Here is a 16,734-nt window from a genome sequence, read left to right on the forward strand (position 1 = left end):
TAACCTCCTTCCCCCCGTGCCTAACCCTAATCACCCCTCTAAGTGTCTAAACCTAACCCCCTCCTTCCCTGCCGCCTAAACCTAAGTCTCCCGGGGGGTGCCTAACCCTAACCTCCCCCCGGGGGTGCCTAGCCCTCCCTCCCCCTAGCCTAACTCTAACCTCCCGGGGGGGTGCCTAACCTTAAGTCCCCTCCGGGAGCTCAAAACCTAACCCTCCCCCTCCGCGGCTGTCGGCGCCCGGCATCCCTTCGATCGGGATGCCGGTCGCCGGTCTCCTGGCGTCGGTAAAATGACAGGCATCTAGATTTAGACGCCTGTCATTTAACCCTCGCCGGGATTAAGTAGTCTGGAAGCCGGCAGTCGGCATTGCGTCCGCCGGCTTCCTAAACGTATAACCGTGTGTGTACGTGCAACATATAGAGCATAGGTTCTCAAACTCGCTCCTCAGGATCCCAAACAGATCCCTTTGTCAGGGAATGGAAAATACTTTTTGAAGGTATATACACTGCTAAAAAAAATAAAGGGAAGACTAAAATAACACATCCTAGATCTGAATGAATGAAATGTTCTTATTAAATGCTTTGTTCTTTACATAGTTGAATGTGCTGACAACAAAATCACACAAAAATTATCATTGGAAATCAAATTTATTAACCCATGGAGGTCTGATTTTGGAGCCACACTAAAAATTAAAGTGAAAAAAACACACTACAGGCTGCTCCAAGTTTGATGTAATGTCCTTAAAACAAGTCAAACTGAGGCTCAGTAGTGTGTGTGGCCTCCACGTGCCTGTATGACCTCCCTACAACGCCTGGGCATGCTCCTGATGAGGTGGCGGATGGACTCCTGAGGGATCTCCTCCCAGACCTGGACTAAAGCATCTGCCAACTCCTGGACAGTCTGTGGTGTAACGTGGCATTGGTGAATGGAGCGAGACATGACGTCCCAGATGTGCTCAATTGGATTCAGGTCTAGGGAACGGGCGGGCCAGTCCATAGCATCAATTCCTTCGTCTTGCAGGAACTGCTCACACACTCGAGCCACATGAGGTCTAGCATTGTCTAGCATTAGGAGGAACCCAGGGCCAACCGCACCAGCATATGGTCTCACAAGGGGTCTGAGGATCTCATCTCGGTACGTAATGGCAGTCAGGCTACCTCTAGCGAGCACATGGAGGGCTGTGCGGCCCCCCAAAGAAATGCCGCCCCACACCATTACTGACCCACTGCCAAACCGGTCATGCTGGAGGATGTTGCAGGCAGCAGAACGTTCTCCTTGACATCTCCAGACTCTGTCACGTCTGTCACATGTGCTCAGTGTGAACCTGAGCACATGTGACAGACATGAAGAGCACAGGGCACCAGTGGCGAATTTGCCAATCTTGGTGTTCTCTGGCAAATGCCAAACGTCCTGCACGGTGTTGGGCTGTAAGCACAACCCCCACCTGTGGACGTCGGGCCCTCATACCACCCTCATGGAGTCTGTTTCTGACTGTTTGAGCAGACACATGCACATTTGTGGCCTGCTAGAGGTCATTTTGCAGGGCTCTGGCAGTGCGCCTCCTGTTCCTCCTTGCACAAAGGCGGAGGTAGCGGTCCTGCTGCTGGGTTGTTGCCCTCCTATGGCCTCCTCCACGTCTCCTGATGTACTGGCCTGTCTCTTGGTAGCGCCTCCATGCTCTGGACACTACGCTGACAGACACAGCAGACCTTCTTGCCACAGCTCCCATTGATGTGCCATCCTGGATGAGTTGCACTACCTGAGCCACTTGTGTGGGTTGTAGACTCCGTCTCATGCTACCACTAGAGTGAAAGCACTGCCAGCATTCAAAAGTGACCAAAACATCAGCCAAAAAGCACAGGAACGGAGAAGTGGTCTGTGGTCACCACCTGCAGAACCACTCCTTTATTGGGGGTGTCTTGCTAATTGCCTATAATTTCCACCTGTTGTCTATTCCATTTGCACAACAGCATGTGAAATTGATTGTCAATCAATGTTGCTTCCTAAGTGGACAGTTTGATTTCACAGCAGTGTAAATGACTTGGAGTTACATTGTGTTGTTTAAGTGTTCCCTTTATTTTTTTTGAGCAGTGTATATTTTAGAGATGTTGATTTTGGCTTTAAATCATCGTCATGTTTTGGTTTTGCAAAACCATCCTCAAGTGTTTTGGTTCAGTTTTGGTTTTGAATTTCTTAAAAAAATGATTAATCAGCTAAAATCATGTAACATGGAGCTGTTTTTGTTCCTATAGTATTATAGTACATCAGTAACATTAATTTCCAGTCAATTTTGACCACCTCACAGCACCTGAAATAACGAGGGATTTAAATGCAATACAAAATACTGTACGTGAGATCCGGATTTTAGATCCGAGTTCCAAATTTGGCAAGAAGACCCGACTCGGTACTCGACTCGGAATCCCAAAGCGATCCAAACCGGGACATGGTTACACTTGGAAACCACAAAGTTCGGTTGTGCTCAGATTTCAGCAAATCATCTCTAATATCTAAGTCATATATATCTCATATCTATCTATCTCATATCTAACTATCTCATATTTATATATCTATCTATATATCTCATATCTATCTTTCTCAAATATCTATATATCTCATATCTATTTTTCTCATCTAACTCATATTTATCCATCTATCTCATATCTATCTCATATCTAATATTTATCGATCTTATATCTATATCCAGGGCTGTAACTAGGGTAGTGTGACCAGTGCCATGGCACAGGGCACTGCAGGGCAGGGGGCGCTGTTTGGGCCTGTCAGTCTTCCTGTTTATTATCATTCTCACTGGTAGATTCTGCTTTTTTTATCCCCAGTATCCCCTGGCCTCCCCTATCTCTTCCCTGCCCAGTCAGGCCATGGCCCTATTTACAGGTGCACTATCTTATGTCCCTATTTAAAAAATGAGGGGGGGGAGGGGGCGCCAATGCTCTCTCTGGCACAGGGCACCAAAAAGTCTGTAATGGCTCTGTCTATATCATAGCTATCAATCTTTCTCATCTATCTCATATCTATCCAGGGCTGGCTCCAGCATGAGCCACGCCCTGCGCAGTGAGAGCCTCGCGTATGGCTGTAAATGGGGCGTGGGCTAATTACCATAGACCATGCCCCCAAATGATGCTATTAGGGGGCGTGTCTATATGGTACGCCTCCCATTTAACGTCAGGCTGGGGGCGAGCCCAGCACTTCATCTGTAGCTGTGCTGCCCCCAGCTCTCTCCCTGCACTGAATGGATGGCGCGCGCATGCGCGTGGCATCTATTCTTCTTCCCAGGGGCCGGCACCACCGCACAGCTGCAGCAGTGGAGGTGCCCAACATCCCAACCGCCCGCGGGACACTTTGTCCCGTGGGTGGAACAGCGGAGCAGTGCCCGAAAAATGGGACTGTCCCGCTGAAATCTGGAATGGCTGGAAGGGGTGCGCCCTCTATGGGGTGGTGCCCGTTTGACCGCACTGGTCGAACATGCCTCAAGCCGGCTCTGTATCTATCTCATATCTATATTTGTCATCCGGCTATCTATCTCATATCTATCTTTGTCATCCGGCTATCTATCTCATATCTATATTTGTCATCCGGCTATCTATCTCATATCTATCTTTGTCATCCGGCTATCTGTCTCATATCTATATTTGTCATCCGGCTATCTATCTCATATCTATCTTTGTCATCCGGCTATCTCATATCTATCTTTGTCATCCGGCTATCTATCTCATATCTATCGTTGTCATCCGGCTATCTATCTCATATCTATCTCTGTCATCCGGCTATCTATCTCATATCTATCTCTGTCATCCGGCTATCTATCTCATATCTATCTCTGTCATCCGGCTATCTATCTCATATCTATCTCTGTCATCCGGCTATCTATCTCATATCTATCTCTGTCTTCCGGCTATCTATCTCATATCTATCTTTATCATCAATCATCTCTCTCTCTCATGTCTAGTTGCACTATCGGAACAATACTACAAGATGACGCTCTAGAAATTTTTGGGGTTATTTCTACTTATATTCACTGAATTTGAATGACATTAGTTCCACATCCCAATAACGGGTATCAGATGGTGTAATGCTCCAGTAACACAAACATTTCAAACAATTTGCCATTTTTCCTCTCTCTCTCCTGCTAATATCCCCCATTGTACATGAGAGTGTTTGGAATGACAGAGGCTCTGAATCAGGGCGGGACGTTTTTTTTTTTTTCTTCTCCGGCCTCCAGACCGCTCGCTAAGCTGTGGGTGACCACCCACAGCTTAGCGGGCGGCCTGGCGATGGTCGCGATTATCACTACCATCGGGCTTGCGACGAGACCCTTGTTGTAGGGTCTCGTCCACCGCTAGCCCCAGTGAACTTCCTGCTCTAACAGAGCTGGAAGTTCACTACTGACATCAGTGGTGACGTCCGTAGGGCCGCCCACAAACGACATGCGTTCCTTCGGGAACGCCTCCGTTTGTCCAGCCACACCCCCTGCATGCCGACAAAACGGGGCGAGCTGTCAATCACAATCGACGGCCGCCACGTCTTCTAGGGAGTCCCGCAGCGACTGAAAATTCACTCACTACTGGGCTCGTGCACGCCGAGCGTGCGCACTGCCCGGTCATCGACCAGCTTGCGAGCGCTACACGCTCGCGAGCGGGTTTGAATCAGGCCCAGAGTGCAGAAGGCAGAGGAGGAGCAGGGAGAAACTCGCCCACATGCTGTCTCCCAGCTCATTACAGCGACTGTCTGATGTGTCTGAGAGGGCTGCGGAAAGCATGTGACATGATCATTGCTGCAGCAGGGGCACAAGAGCTCATCTCTTATGCTGCTATCCCGATGTTCTCTTACAGCCAGAGCGAGGTTTTCTGCTGAAGCAGATCCTATTTGCACACAGGACGAAATCAAAACATGAGGGAGTGCAGGTGGCAACTTACAGATCGCGGTTCCTGTGGTTTGTTTCTATAGGACAACATCTGGAGGTTTTGCATGGAATGGAAATGACTGGAAATGATCATGTACACCCTGCGCATGCGCACTACTTACTCTGAAGCCGCTGGAGTCTACACCCGGCTACATAGACCGATTCCGGAAGTGACGCCATGCAGAAGACTACTACACCCTGCGCCTGCGCACTACTTACTCTGAAGCCGCTGGATGTCTACAACCGCCTACATAGCCCGATCCCGGAAGTGACGCTAAGCATGAGACAACTACACCCTGCGCCTGCGCACTACTTACTCTGAAGCCGCTGGAGGCTACACCCGGCTATATAGCCCGATTCCGAAAGTGACGCCGTGCAGAAGACAACTACACCCTGCGCCTGCGCACTACTTACTGTGAAGCCGCTGGAGTCTACACCCGCCTACATAGCCCGATTCCGGAAGTGACGCCAAGCATGAGACAACTACACCCTGCGCCTGCGCACTACTTACTCTGAAGCCGCTGGAGGCTACACCCGGCTATATAGCCCGATTCCGGAAGTGACGCCGTGCAGAAGACAACTACACCCTGCGCCTGCGCACTACTTACTCTGAAGCCGCTGGAGGCTACACCTGGCTACATAGCCCGACTCCAGAAGTGACGCCGCGCTTTGGGTAACTCGACACGGCCACCCCAGGTGTTCGGTCATGGCCATGTCGGAGGACGACAAAGAGCAGCCGCAATATGTCTGCACACTATGCAATGTTACGTCTTCTACAGCCTCAGACCTATACGGTCACGTCCTAGGGAAGAAGCACGAAAATGCCATGAGACGTAGATGCCCAGAGATGCTTCCACACAGACAAAGTCTCCAGCACTTCCTGGACACCTATCTGAGGGACGAGCCATTGCTGGGCTTGGAGTACATTGAGGGATTACAGTTTACGTCTAGGTACAAGTGCCACCTCTGTGATCTAGAAGGTCACAAAAGACTTATTTCCAGCCATATAACTACATCGGATCACATGAAGAAATATGTGGACACTCACCACCCTGAGCTGCTGCCTCCCATAGGTCAAAATCTTTCGGTAAAAGCATTGCGTGTAATCGCATCAGAGATTCTCCATCGGCATGGGAGAAAAGATATCACACAAACAAGGTCTACCACTTATGAGGGCCCAATGCTAGGCCCACCGCCGGCCAAAGTGGCCAAAAGTGACCCTCCCAGCAGGGACACTGATCCCCCCAGAAAAGAAACGGACTCTTTAAAACCCAATCGCCAGGATTTAAGCAGAGACCCGCCCCCTTCCCAAAAAGCATTACCGGAGAAGACACCACTGCAGCAACACAAAGCAATCGGGGACATGTGGGAGAGTATGGAATGTCTACCATTTGAATACACTGATGAGTTTTTGGCTTATATGAGAGACTTTGAGATACAAAACGATGAGGACGCCATGTTCGTTAAAATCATCCTTCAGAATTGTATTAAAGCGCTGGAGACGTTTCAGGAAGAGGAAGACAACGCGGTGGCGGAGGGAACGCCCTCCAGCAGTCTCCTGGCTCCAGTACGTGCACCTTGCGCTGTTGCAGAGCGCGTCTGTCATATTCCTGAGACTCTGGATAAACCAGTTCCTTCTGCGTCACGATGTGCTGACAGCTCCAGTCTAGAATCGGAAGCAGCCGATAAAAATGACGCCGCACAGATCTTCTTCAGCACCATCAAAAATATGGAGGCCTCCGAGGTCAGCAGCTTTTTGGCGAAAATTGCTGCTTCAAATCCCACGTTTAAAGGGATTGATGTACCAAATGTGATGAAATACTTACAGGAAACTGGGAGACTTAAATAACCATGATGCTGGAATATTCTGTAGCTATAGATATATTTATTATTTCAGACTTACTACTTTTCACATTTTTGTTTAATTACTCCCCTCCCCCAAACTTCTTCCAGCTTGGAGATCTAAGATGTATTTAAAAAATATAATTTTTGTACAATTTGTTTGGCTTTATAAAGTTATGATTAATTACAATGTACTTGTCACATTTACTGTCAGATTTCCATAATACTATTTGTACTAAGGCACCATACCTTCTGTTTTCGTTCCCGAGTTGGTCAGTAATGCTGGGACTTACAGTTCCATAACAGCTGGAGAGCTGTCCGTTCTCTATAACTTGCATCATATAAGTAGTAAAATGAAAATCTGTCATTGTCACTAATTCACGGTTCGTCTTCAGTTGCAAAATGTTCTAAATGTTTGGCTGCAAACTACTTATTTGGAAATTATAAAGATTTTGTACCCAGTTGGGGACATTATATTATATGTGACCTGTCCTATTTATATTGCGTATAAAGTAATTAAATCTCCCAACGCTGATTTAGGAAACCTTAATAAAAGGCACTACAGGTTATCTATGTAAGGACTAATATTAAGGCTAGAAATACCCCAATATCATCAGGATACTATCCTTTATACACACTTACATAAGTGAGTTGTGCACTTTAAAAAAAGGAAAAAAAAATACCCAAACAGATATTTCTACATCAGGGTCCATAGGGTATCCACAGGATACCTTTGGTGTATAGGTGATGACGTCAGGTATCGGGCACCATATAGTTAAGTTTTTAGCCTCCCAGGATGCACTAGGGTCCCCCTCCTATACCCCGCCCCCGAGCAAAGGCATCCCAGTTTCGTTTGGTGCCCGGCCGGAGTCGGATGCACCTGTTTAGAGGGGGCTAAGATTAGCCCCTGAAGTTTTCTTCAACAAGCAGCTGTGGCTGCTCATCTGGATGGACAGTACTGACGTCCATGCTGTCTTCCCTACACCCCTGCCGGTACCAGAACACCGGTACTGATCCGGGGATGCTGGTAGGCATCTGGGGTCACAGCTGGCGGTGACCCCAGATGTTTGGGACCATGGCAGGATTCAAGGGGCAGCAGGTAAGCAGCGGGGTCCCGTGGTCGGTCCCTGCTGAAACATGGTCCAGAGTCCCCAGGCAGGGGGCTCCCTGGGGACTGGCTGCAGCGTGGAGCCACATAACTAAGCTGCGCTTCCACTACCCCTCTGGGACCGCGGCTGAGCGGTTGCGCTGCGGCGTCCCAGGGGTTAATTGCATGCTAGGGGAGCGCGCCTTCCCTGTATCACAGCCGGCGCCTCCCCCGCTGCACACAGCCCGCTCTGCTGACTGGCCCTGTGGCAGCGCTCCTCCCCCAGGCCGGCCTCTCTGCTTCTCGGTGGCCATCTTTGCTGGAAGCATGTTGAGCGCTGCTGGACGCTGATGATCGGTGGCATCGTGGTCTGGGTCCCCCGGCATACCTCTCCTCCGTTGGTTCAGGTCTGTGTATGCAGCGCTGTGTCCTACCAGGCTCTGTGTCTGCGTAGTTGAGGATCAGCGCTGATAGTACAGGAATTGATTTCTTTGCATTTGTATGTGACTTCTGCTAGCGTCTGCTGCCTGTACTTTCACTTTCTACTGTCAGCCTTTTCACTGTCCCTGTTCTTCTTCTGCTAAAGCCCTTGCGGTGCGGTGCTTGCAGGGTGGTTCTCCCACTATACTAACAAGTATCAGTGAGAGGGGTCACATACTTACCATCATGTCTGAGAGTGACTTTCCTCTCCAGCTTATGTGTACTACGTCCAAGGTACCTATAGCGGAAGGGGAGGGTAGCGCGGAGGGGCTATGTCGACAGTGTTATTTGCTGGCGAGGCCTATTACTGTCAAGGCTCCGGTACAGGAACCGCCCTGGGCTTGTTTCGCCAAAGCGCTTACAACTCTAATGGGCCAGTTAGCTCCGCAGCCTGCATTTTCACAGATGGGATTGTCTCAGCTGTCAGTGGTGTCATCACCCATGCAGGGTTTCCCCACAGTCTCCCTATTTCTCTTCCCCAGGTCTCTCAGGAGCCTGCGTGGGTTAATTCTCTGACAAGTTCTGTACAGCATTTGTTGGACGTGTTACAAGGGGAGTCTGTGTTGCGGCCGGTGGCGTCTTTGTCAGCTCCTTATGAGGATGACGACGGGACGTCTGATGATGGGGAGATTCTGGATCTTTCTAACCAAGAACCTCTCCGTACTAAAGAGTACTAAGAAGTACTAGAAGATGCTAAGTCCAAGGTTTATATTCCTGGACTTATTCGGGCTGTCCGCACAGCTTTAGTGATTGAGGATGAAGATCCTCCGGTGTCCAAATCTAAATATGCCTTTTTTAAGGATAGTAAAGGTGACGCAACTGTGTTTCCTCTTTCGGGTCAGTTAGTAGACCATTTAGAGGAGGCGTGGAAACACCCTGGGAAACGGTATCAGCCTCAGAGACGCTTGGCGGTGGCTTACCTGTTTGCGGACAATTATTTCTCCAAGTGGGAATCCCCTCCACAGGTGGATTCTCATGTGACACGCCTGGTCCGAAGTGCCACGTTGCCCATACTCTCCATGTCCTCCTTGAAGGATGCTACGGATTGTAAGGTGGAGATCTGCCTAAAGTCCGTTTACTCCCTCGCGGGGGGGCAGCCAGGCCGGCTATGGCCATTTGTTGGGTAGCCAGAGCTATGGAGCGCTGGGCGGATAGTTTGGAGGCATCTTTGGACTCCGACTGTTCGGCTGAACAGACTGAGTTGGTAGGCAATCTCCGGGACTCGGCCACTTACATCAATGAGGCGGCCTTGGATATCAGTACCCTGACTTCTCGGATTTCTTCGGCAGCTGTAGCTGCTCGTCGCACCTTATGGTTGCGATCTTTGAAGGCGGACGCTGATTCCAAAAAGGGCTTAGAAGCTTTGCTTTTTAATGGAGAAGTCCTATTTGGTCCGGATCTGGACAAAATTGTAGCCACTCTGGCGGCAGCCAAATCTGCCTGTCTCCCGTATGCTGCAGTTCCTTCCAGTTCGGGTACGTCGGCCTTACAGGGCCCAGGGTAGGCCTAAAGCACAGTCTTTTCCCCGACAGGCTGGCCCCTAAAAATCGGCCCCCGGAAACAGGCCTGGAGTACCAGACGTCCGGCCCCTAATTTGGATGACAAGCCTGCGGCCTGACGGTCCGGGCCTCCCTTTGGGGGATCCCAGAGTGGGAGGCCGCCTGTTGCAGTTCGCCCAGTGTTGGTCGGTGACTACGACAGACAATTGGGTTCATGAGGTGGTTTCTCACGGGTATGCCCTCTCCTTTCGGCACAGGGCCCATCCCGATTGTTCACCACGGGTCTTCCATCAGACCGGGACAAAGCCACAGAACTGTGGAAGGTTTTGCACACTATGCTCCAGGCCGGAGTTATAGTGCCTGTTCCATTCTCCCAGAGGGGCCAGGGTTTCTATTCCAATCTCTTTTTGGTGCAAAAACCCAATGGGTCGTACCATCCGATCCTCAACCTCACAGCACTCAACAAGTCCTTGCGGGTGCCGAGGTTTCGGATGGAAACCCTACGGTCCATCATTCTGGCGCTGGAACCTGGGGATTACATGGTGTCGTTGGACATACAGGACGCTTACCTGTATGTCCCTATTCTTTTACGCCATGAACAGTTCCTCAGGTTTGCAATCCGCAACGATCACTACCAGTTCCGGGCGTTACCTTTTGGCCTGGCGACAGTACCACGTGTGTTCACCAATGTTATGGCGGTCATGGCGGCTTCTCTGCGGCTGCAGGGAGTCCGCATGTTGCCGTACCTAGACGACCTTCTGTTGGTAGCAGGATCTCCAGAGCTCCTTCTACGCCATTTGGATCTGACGATTGCGGTACTGCAGTGGCACGGCTGGTTAATAAACTGGCAGAAGTCCACCCTGATCCCGTCTCAGAGGATTCTACACCTCGGAGCCTTATTGGACTCCAGACAGCAAAGGATCTTTGTGACGGGGGAAAAGATCTCTGCCTTACAGTTGAGGGTGCGCAGTTGTCTGCAGAGTCGCCGTGTCTCTGCACTCGGCGATGAGGTTACTGGGCTCCATGGTGTCAGTATTCGACATGGTAGAATATGCCCAGTTTCACTCCAGACCTCTGCAGCAATTGATCCTGTCCAAATGGAATGGACTGCCTCAGAGTCTAAAGTCCCAGACGATGGTACTCACTCCGGAGGTTTGCCTGTCCCTAGCCTGGTGGTTGCAGACGACCCATCTCAACAAGGGTCGTCCATTCTGGGTGGTGAATTGGGTCCTGTTGACAACGGACGCCAGTTTTCGGGGCTGGGGAGCAGTCACGGGTCCACACTTGTTCCAGGGCAGGTGGACTCGGGCGGAAACAGAGCTTCCAATAAACATCTTGGAGCTCCGCGCGGTTTTCAATGCTCTCCAGCAGGCACATCGGGTTCTCCAAGGTCACCCCGTGCAGGTCCAGTCGGACAACGCCACCACCGTGGCCTACATAAATCGGCAAAGAGGAACCCGAAGTCGGGCGGCTCTCGTAGAGGTGTCCCGAACCCTGGTTTGGGCGGAGCGCAATCTCCCGGCCATATCAGCAGTATTCATCCCGGGAGTCCTAAACTGTGAGGCGGACTTTCTCATTCGCCAGGACGTTCATCCGGGGGAATGGTCTCTGCACCAGGACGTCTTTCAACTTCTGGTGGACACTTGGGGTCTTTCAGAGATCGACCTCATGGCATCACGGCACAACAACAAGTCGCCGGTGTACGGGTCTCGCACAAGAGACGAAAAAGCGTCTGGTGGATGCTCTGTCCGTCCAGTGGATGTTCCGGTTTGCTTATCTGTTTCCTCCGTTTTCCCTTCCACGAGTAATCCGGAAATTCAAACAGGAAGGAGGGACGCTCCTGTTGATAGCTCCCGCGTGGCCCCGGAGGCACTGGTTCTCAGACCTCCAGGGACTGTCCGTGGACATTCCTCTGCGGTTGCCGTTACGACCGGACCTCCTGTCACAGGGTCCTTGTCTTCACCCGGACCTGACTCGGCTGTCTTTGTCGGCGTGGCTGTTGAGACAGCCATGTTAAGGTCCAGGGGGTTTTCCAGCTCTGTAGTGCAAACAATGCTACGGGCTTGGAAACCATCCTCTGCAAAGATATACCATCGTGTGTGGCATACGTTCTTCCAGTGGTGTCGGCCGAGAGGTTATGCTCCTCGGGAGTTCCATCTGTCTAGAGTGTTAGCTTTCCTACAGGCGGGACTGGACCATGGGCTTCGCCTTGCGTCTCTGAAGGTGCAGGTGTCTGCCCTGTCCGTCTGGTTCCATCGTAGGATTGCTGCAATCCTTGATGTGCGCACCTTTATGCAAGGTGTTCTCAGAATTCAGCCACCTTTTGTTCCACCGGTGGCGCCTTGGGATTTAGCTGTGGTCCTGAGGGCTCTCCAGGGACCGCCGTTTGAACCACTGGGCTTAGTGGACCTCAAATGGCTGACAGCTAAAACAATTTTCCTTCTGGTCATTGCTTAGGCCAGACGTGTTTCTGACTTAGGGGCTCTCTCCTGTAGACCCCCTTTTCTGATTTTTCATAGGAACAGGGCGGTGCTGCGCACTCGTCCTGGTTTCCTTCCTAAAGTTGTTTCAAGTTTTCACATCAACGAGGAAATCATTGTGCCGGCTTTTATCTCACCTGATCTTTCAGTGGGTGAGGTCACTTTGGACGTTGTGTGGGCCTTAAGGATTTATGTTGACCACACTTCTTCGTTGAGGAAGTCGGACGCCTTGTTTGTCCTCTATGGCTTCTGTAAAAAGGGTTGGCCTGCTTCATAGCAGACTTTGGCAGGCTGGATTCGTATGGCCATTTCAGAAGCTTATCTTCATGATGGCCTTCCGGTTCCTTCCTCTGTGAGGGCTCATTCCACTAGGTCTGTGGGTCCTTCGTGGGCTGCTCGACGTGGTGCCTCTGCAGTCCAGATCTGCAAGGCTGCCACATGGTCCTCGGTCCATACCTTTGTGAGGTATTACGCGTTTGACACCTTTGCCTCTCAGGATGCTTCCTTCGGGCGGCAGATTCTCCTTTTAGCACAGGAGCGTCCCCACTCTTAAAGGATACTGCTTTGGGACATCCCCAAGGTATCCTGTGGATACCCTATGGACCCTGATGTAGAAAATGAGATATGGTAAGAACTTACCTTTGTTATCTCTATTTCTATGAAGTCCATAGGGTTCCACAGGACTCCCGCCCTGTCGCACCTGTGCTTCAGATGGGCTTTACTCTGGTCACCGGTTTTTCCGTCTCCCTCTGGTGAGAATGTGATTCTTGTGTGTGTCCAGATATTTTTTCTCTCTATTCCTTCTCCTCCTCCGGCCTATGGCTTGGTACATAACTGAGATGCCTTGGCTCGGGGGCGGGGTATAGGAGGGGGACCCTAGTGCATCCTGGGAGGCTGAAAACAACTCTATGGTGACCGATGCCTGACGTCATCACCTATACCCCCAAGGTATCCTGTGGAACCCTATGGACTTCGTAGAAATAGAGATAACAAAGGTAAGTTCTTACCATATCTCATATTTTTGTGATTTAAAATAACAAGTCAATGTTATAACAAAAGACAATGGTTGTCCTGGAGTTATCTCCTATTACAGGCACTACCAAATGTTGGCTTTTAAACAAAGGGGTCTACAGCCATGGCCAAAAGTTTTGAGAATGACACAAGTATTAGTTTTCACAAAGTGCTGCTTCAGTTTTTATGATGGCAATTTGCATATACTCCAGAATGTCATGAAGAGTAATTAGATGAATTGTAATTAATTGCAAAGTCCCTCTGTGAACTGGGCCTGATTCAGAGCCGCTCGTAAGCGGCCGCTCGTTCGTTCCGACCGATGTTCGCACAACTGCGCATGTGTACGGATTTTAATACGCATGCGCGAACCAGTCAGTGCGGCCGAAAATCGTGTGCTCGCTAAATAGCGAATGCCTGCTATTTTGAGTGACAGGAGGAGGCGTTTGTGGGTGGTAACGGGAAGGTGCTTGAAAACGGGGAGTGGAGATCCGAACGCAGGCGTGCCAAACGGTCAAAACGGGCGTTTTACGGGTGTGCATAATTACTAAAGCAGCGTCATCGACCACGTCACTTGGTTGTTTTATAGTCAGAACTGCTCGCATGATTGTGGTAGGAAAAACCAACCACAAGAATAGCGAGCAGTTCATACGCCGTCCGATGTACTCGATTAATCTAATAAATAGCGGACATGACGTATGATGCGAGCGGCCAGGGGGCTTTTTTTCAAAATTACGTTCGCATGTTTTGTTCGCTCGTTCAGACATAGAGGCGTGAACAGACCGCAAAGAGCGAACGGTTAATTTAAATAGCCAGCCCCTTTTTCTGGACGAGCGAGCGCAAATAGCGTCCGGCTCTGAATCAGGCCCTGAGGGCCTGAATCAGCTTTGGAAATAGAGTGAGATTTAGCACTTAACTGATCATCTTGGTGAAACCATGCTACACTGCAGGTGGGGTAGATTTAAAATGTGCAGAGAGATTTAGATTTGGGAGGGAGGTGTCCAAACTGACATCTAAAGTACAGTGTAATAATAAAGCTGTGCAGTATTTGTGGGCTACATACAAAAGCAGCCAGTATTTACACTACATGCAAAAAAAATTATGTATTTACACCCCTCGCATTGCAACATGGTTTGTCCAGGTACACAGTTAAGTGCTAATTCTCACTCTATTCCCAGCTGAATCAGGCCCTTAATCCCAAAAACATTTCCATTGCATTTCAGCCCTGCCACAAAAGGACCAGCTGACATCATGTCAGTGATTCTCTCATTAACACAAGTGAGAGTGTTGACGAGTACAAGGCTGGAGATCACTCTGTCATGCTGATTGAGTTAGAATAACAGACTGGAAGCTTTAAAAGGAGGGTGGTGCTTGAAATTATTGTTCTTCCTCTGTTAACCATGGTTACCTGCAAGGAAACATGTGCAGTCATCATTGCTTTGCACAAAAAGGGCTTCACAGGCAAGGATATTGCTGCTAGTAAGATTGTACTGAAATCAACCATTTATCGGATCATCAAGAAGGCTTCAGGGTGCCCAAGAACGTCCAGCAAGCACCAGGACTGTCTTCTAAAGTTCATTCAGCTGGGGGACCGGGGCACCACCAGTGCAGAGCTTGCTGAGGAATGGCAGCAGGCAGGTGCGAGTGCATATGCATGCACAGTGAGGCGAAGACTATTGGCGGATGGCCTGGTGTCAAGAAGGGCAGTAAGGAAGCCACTTCTCTCCAGGAAAAACATCAGGGACAGACTGATATTCTGCAAAAGGTACAGGGATTGGACTGCTGATGAATCCCCTTTCAGATTGTTTGGGGCATCTGGAAAAATTATTGTCTGGGGAAGGAAAGGTTAGTGCTACCATCAGTCCTGTGTCATGCCAACAGTAAGCATCCTGAGACCATTCATGTGTGGGGTTGCTTCTCAGTCAAGGGAGTGGGCTAACTCACAATTTTGCCTAAGAACACAGCCATGAATAAATAATGGTACCAAAACATCTTTCAAGAGCAACTTGTCCCAACCATCCAAGAACAGTTTGGTGAGGAACAATGCCTTTTCCTGCATGATGGAGCACCTTGCCAAAAGGAAAAAGTGATAACTATGTGGCTCGGGGAACAAAATATCGAAATTTTGAGTCCATGGCCAGGAAACTCCCCAGACCTTAATCCTATTGAGAACTTGTGGTCAATCCTCAAGAGGTGGGTGGACAAACAAAAACCCACAAATTCTGACAAACTCCAAGCATTGATTAGGCAAGAATGGGCGGCCATCAGTCAGTATTTGGCCCAGAAGTTGATTGACAGCATGCCAGGGCGAATTGCAGAGGTCTTGAAAAAGAAGGGTCAACACTGCAAAAATTGACTCTGCATAAACTTAATGTAATTGTCAATAAAAGCCTTTGACACTTATGAAATGCTTGTAATGTTACTTCAGTAACCATAGTAACACCTGACAAAAAGGTCTAAATACACTGAAGCAGGAAACTTTGTGAAAACCAATACTTCTGTCATTCTCAAAACTTTTGGCCATGGCTGTACAAGTAAGAGTATGCTGGATTTTTATTTTATTTTCCGTATGTGGATGATTAAATGTAGATCCAGTATCCAAGTACCCACGCAAATAGTGCACTAACATGATTTCACTAACAATGGTCCTCTATTGCCACAACCGAGCCACATGTCCAATAAAAAACCCGGTTATAATCGTTGCGATTCTTGCATTACGTGGGCGGCGGCGAGAGATGGACGCTCACCGGGTCACCTATTGGACAACACATGTGTGTATTTACAATTATTTCACTATTTGCACCCTAATGAAAAGGCCAATGGGCCTTGAAACGTCAGCTTAATAAACCACATCTTTGCTTATTACAATTTCCGGAGGAGTGCCACCTGGTCTATTATTATTATTATATAGACATCGCTTCTATCATGCTTTTATAAGGAAGGCACCCCGGCAGCTGCTGTATTTGACCCGAGAGTGCTATTCTACATGTATGTATATCTTCATTCTTGCACCTGTCACAACCCTTGTAGTTCCTCTTTCCTGCCTGGGATGTCACTCTCTGTTCTGGTGCTTCTAGCACACACTGGTCTGTGTATAAGAAGTTTGTAGCATCAGCTGAGTGTGCTAGAAGCTCCAAAGCAGAGAGTGATGCCCCAGGCAGGAATAGAGGAACTGTACGGGTTGTTAGTGTTCATTCCAGCATTTAGCACCTCTATCATCCCATACAGTTCCTCTTTGTGCCTACCATTATGTCAGTCTGAATATTTACTTTGTGATATACTCCCAGACATTTATTTATATATATATATTTATTTATATATATATATATATATATATATATATATATATATATATATGGTCCAAAATCTGGCACACCCTACTCCACAATATCTTCGGCCGGTGCCCTCACAGAGAAGAAA

General features: G+C 49.1%; 1 protein-coding gene across 1 annotated transcript; it reads left to right on the top strand.

Moving 5' to 3' along the window:
• Nucleotides 1-5,485: 5,485 nt before the first annotated feature.
• On the top strand, nt 5,486-7,634 carry LOC148502796 (uncharacterized). Its single transcript, XM_088449357.1, has one exon. It carries the CDS (start codon nt 5,625-5,627, stop codon nt 6,765-6,767), a length of 1,143 nt encoding a protein of 380 aa, XP_088305483.1. The 5' UTR covers nt 5,486-5,624; the 3' UTR covers nt 6,768-7,634.
• The last annotated feature ends 9,100 nt before the right edge of the window (nt 7,635-16,734 follow it).

The sequence above is a fragment of the Taudactylus pleione genome, unplaced genomic scaffold, assembly GCF_031769625.1.
Source record: "Taudactylus pleione unplaced genomic scaffold, aTauple2 ptg000483l, whole genome shotgun sequence".
In the NCBI taxonomy this organism is placed as follows: Eukaryota; Metazoa; Chordata; class Amphibia; order Anura; family Myobatrachidae; genus Taudactylus; species Taudactylus pleione.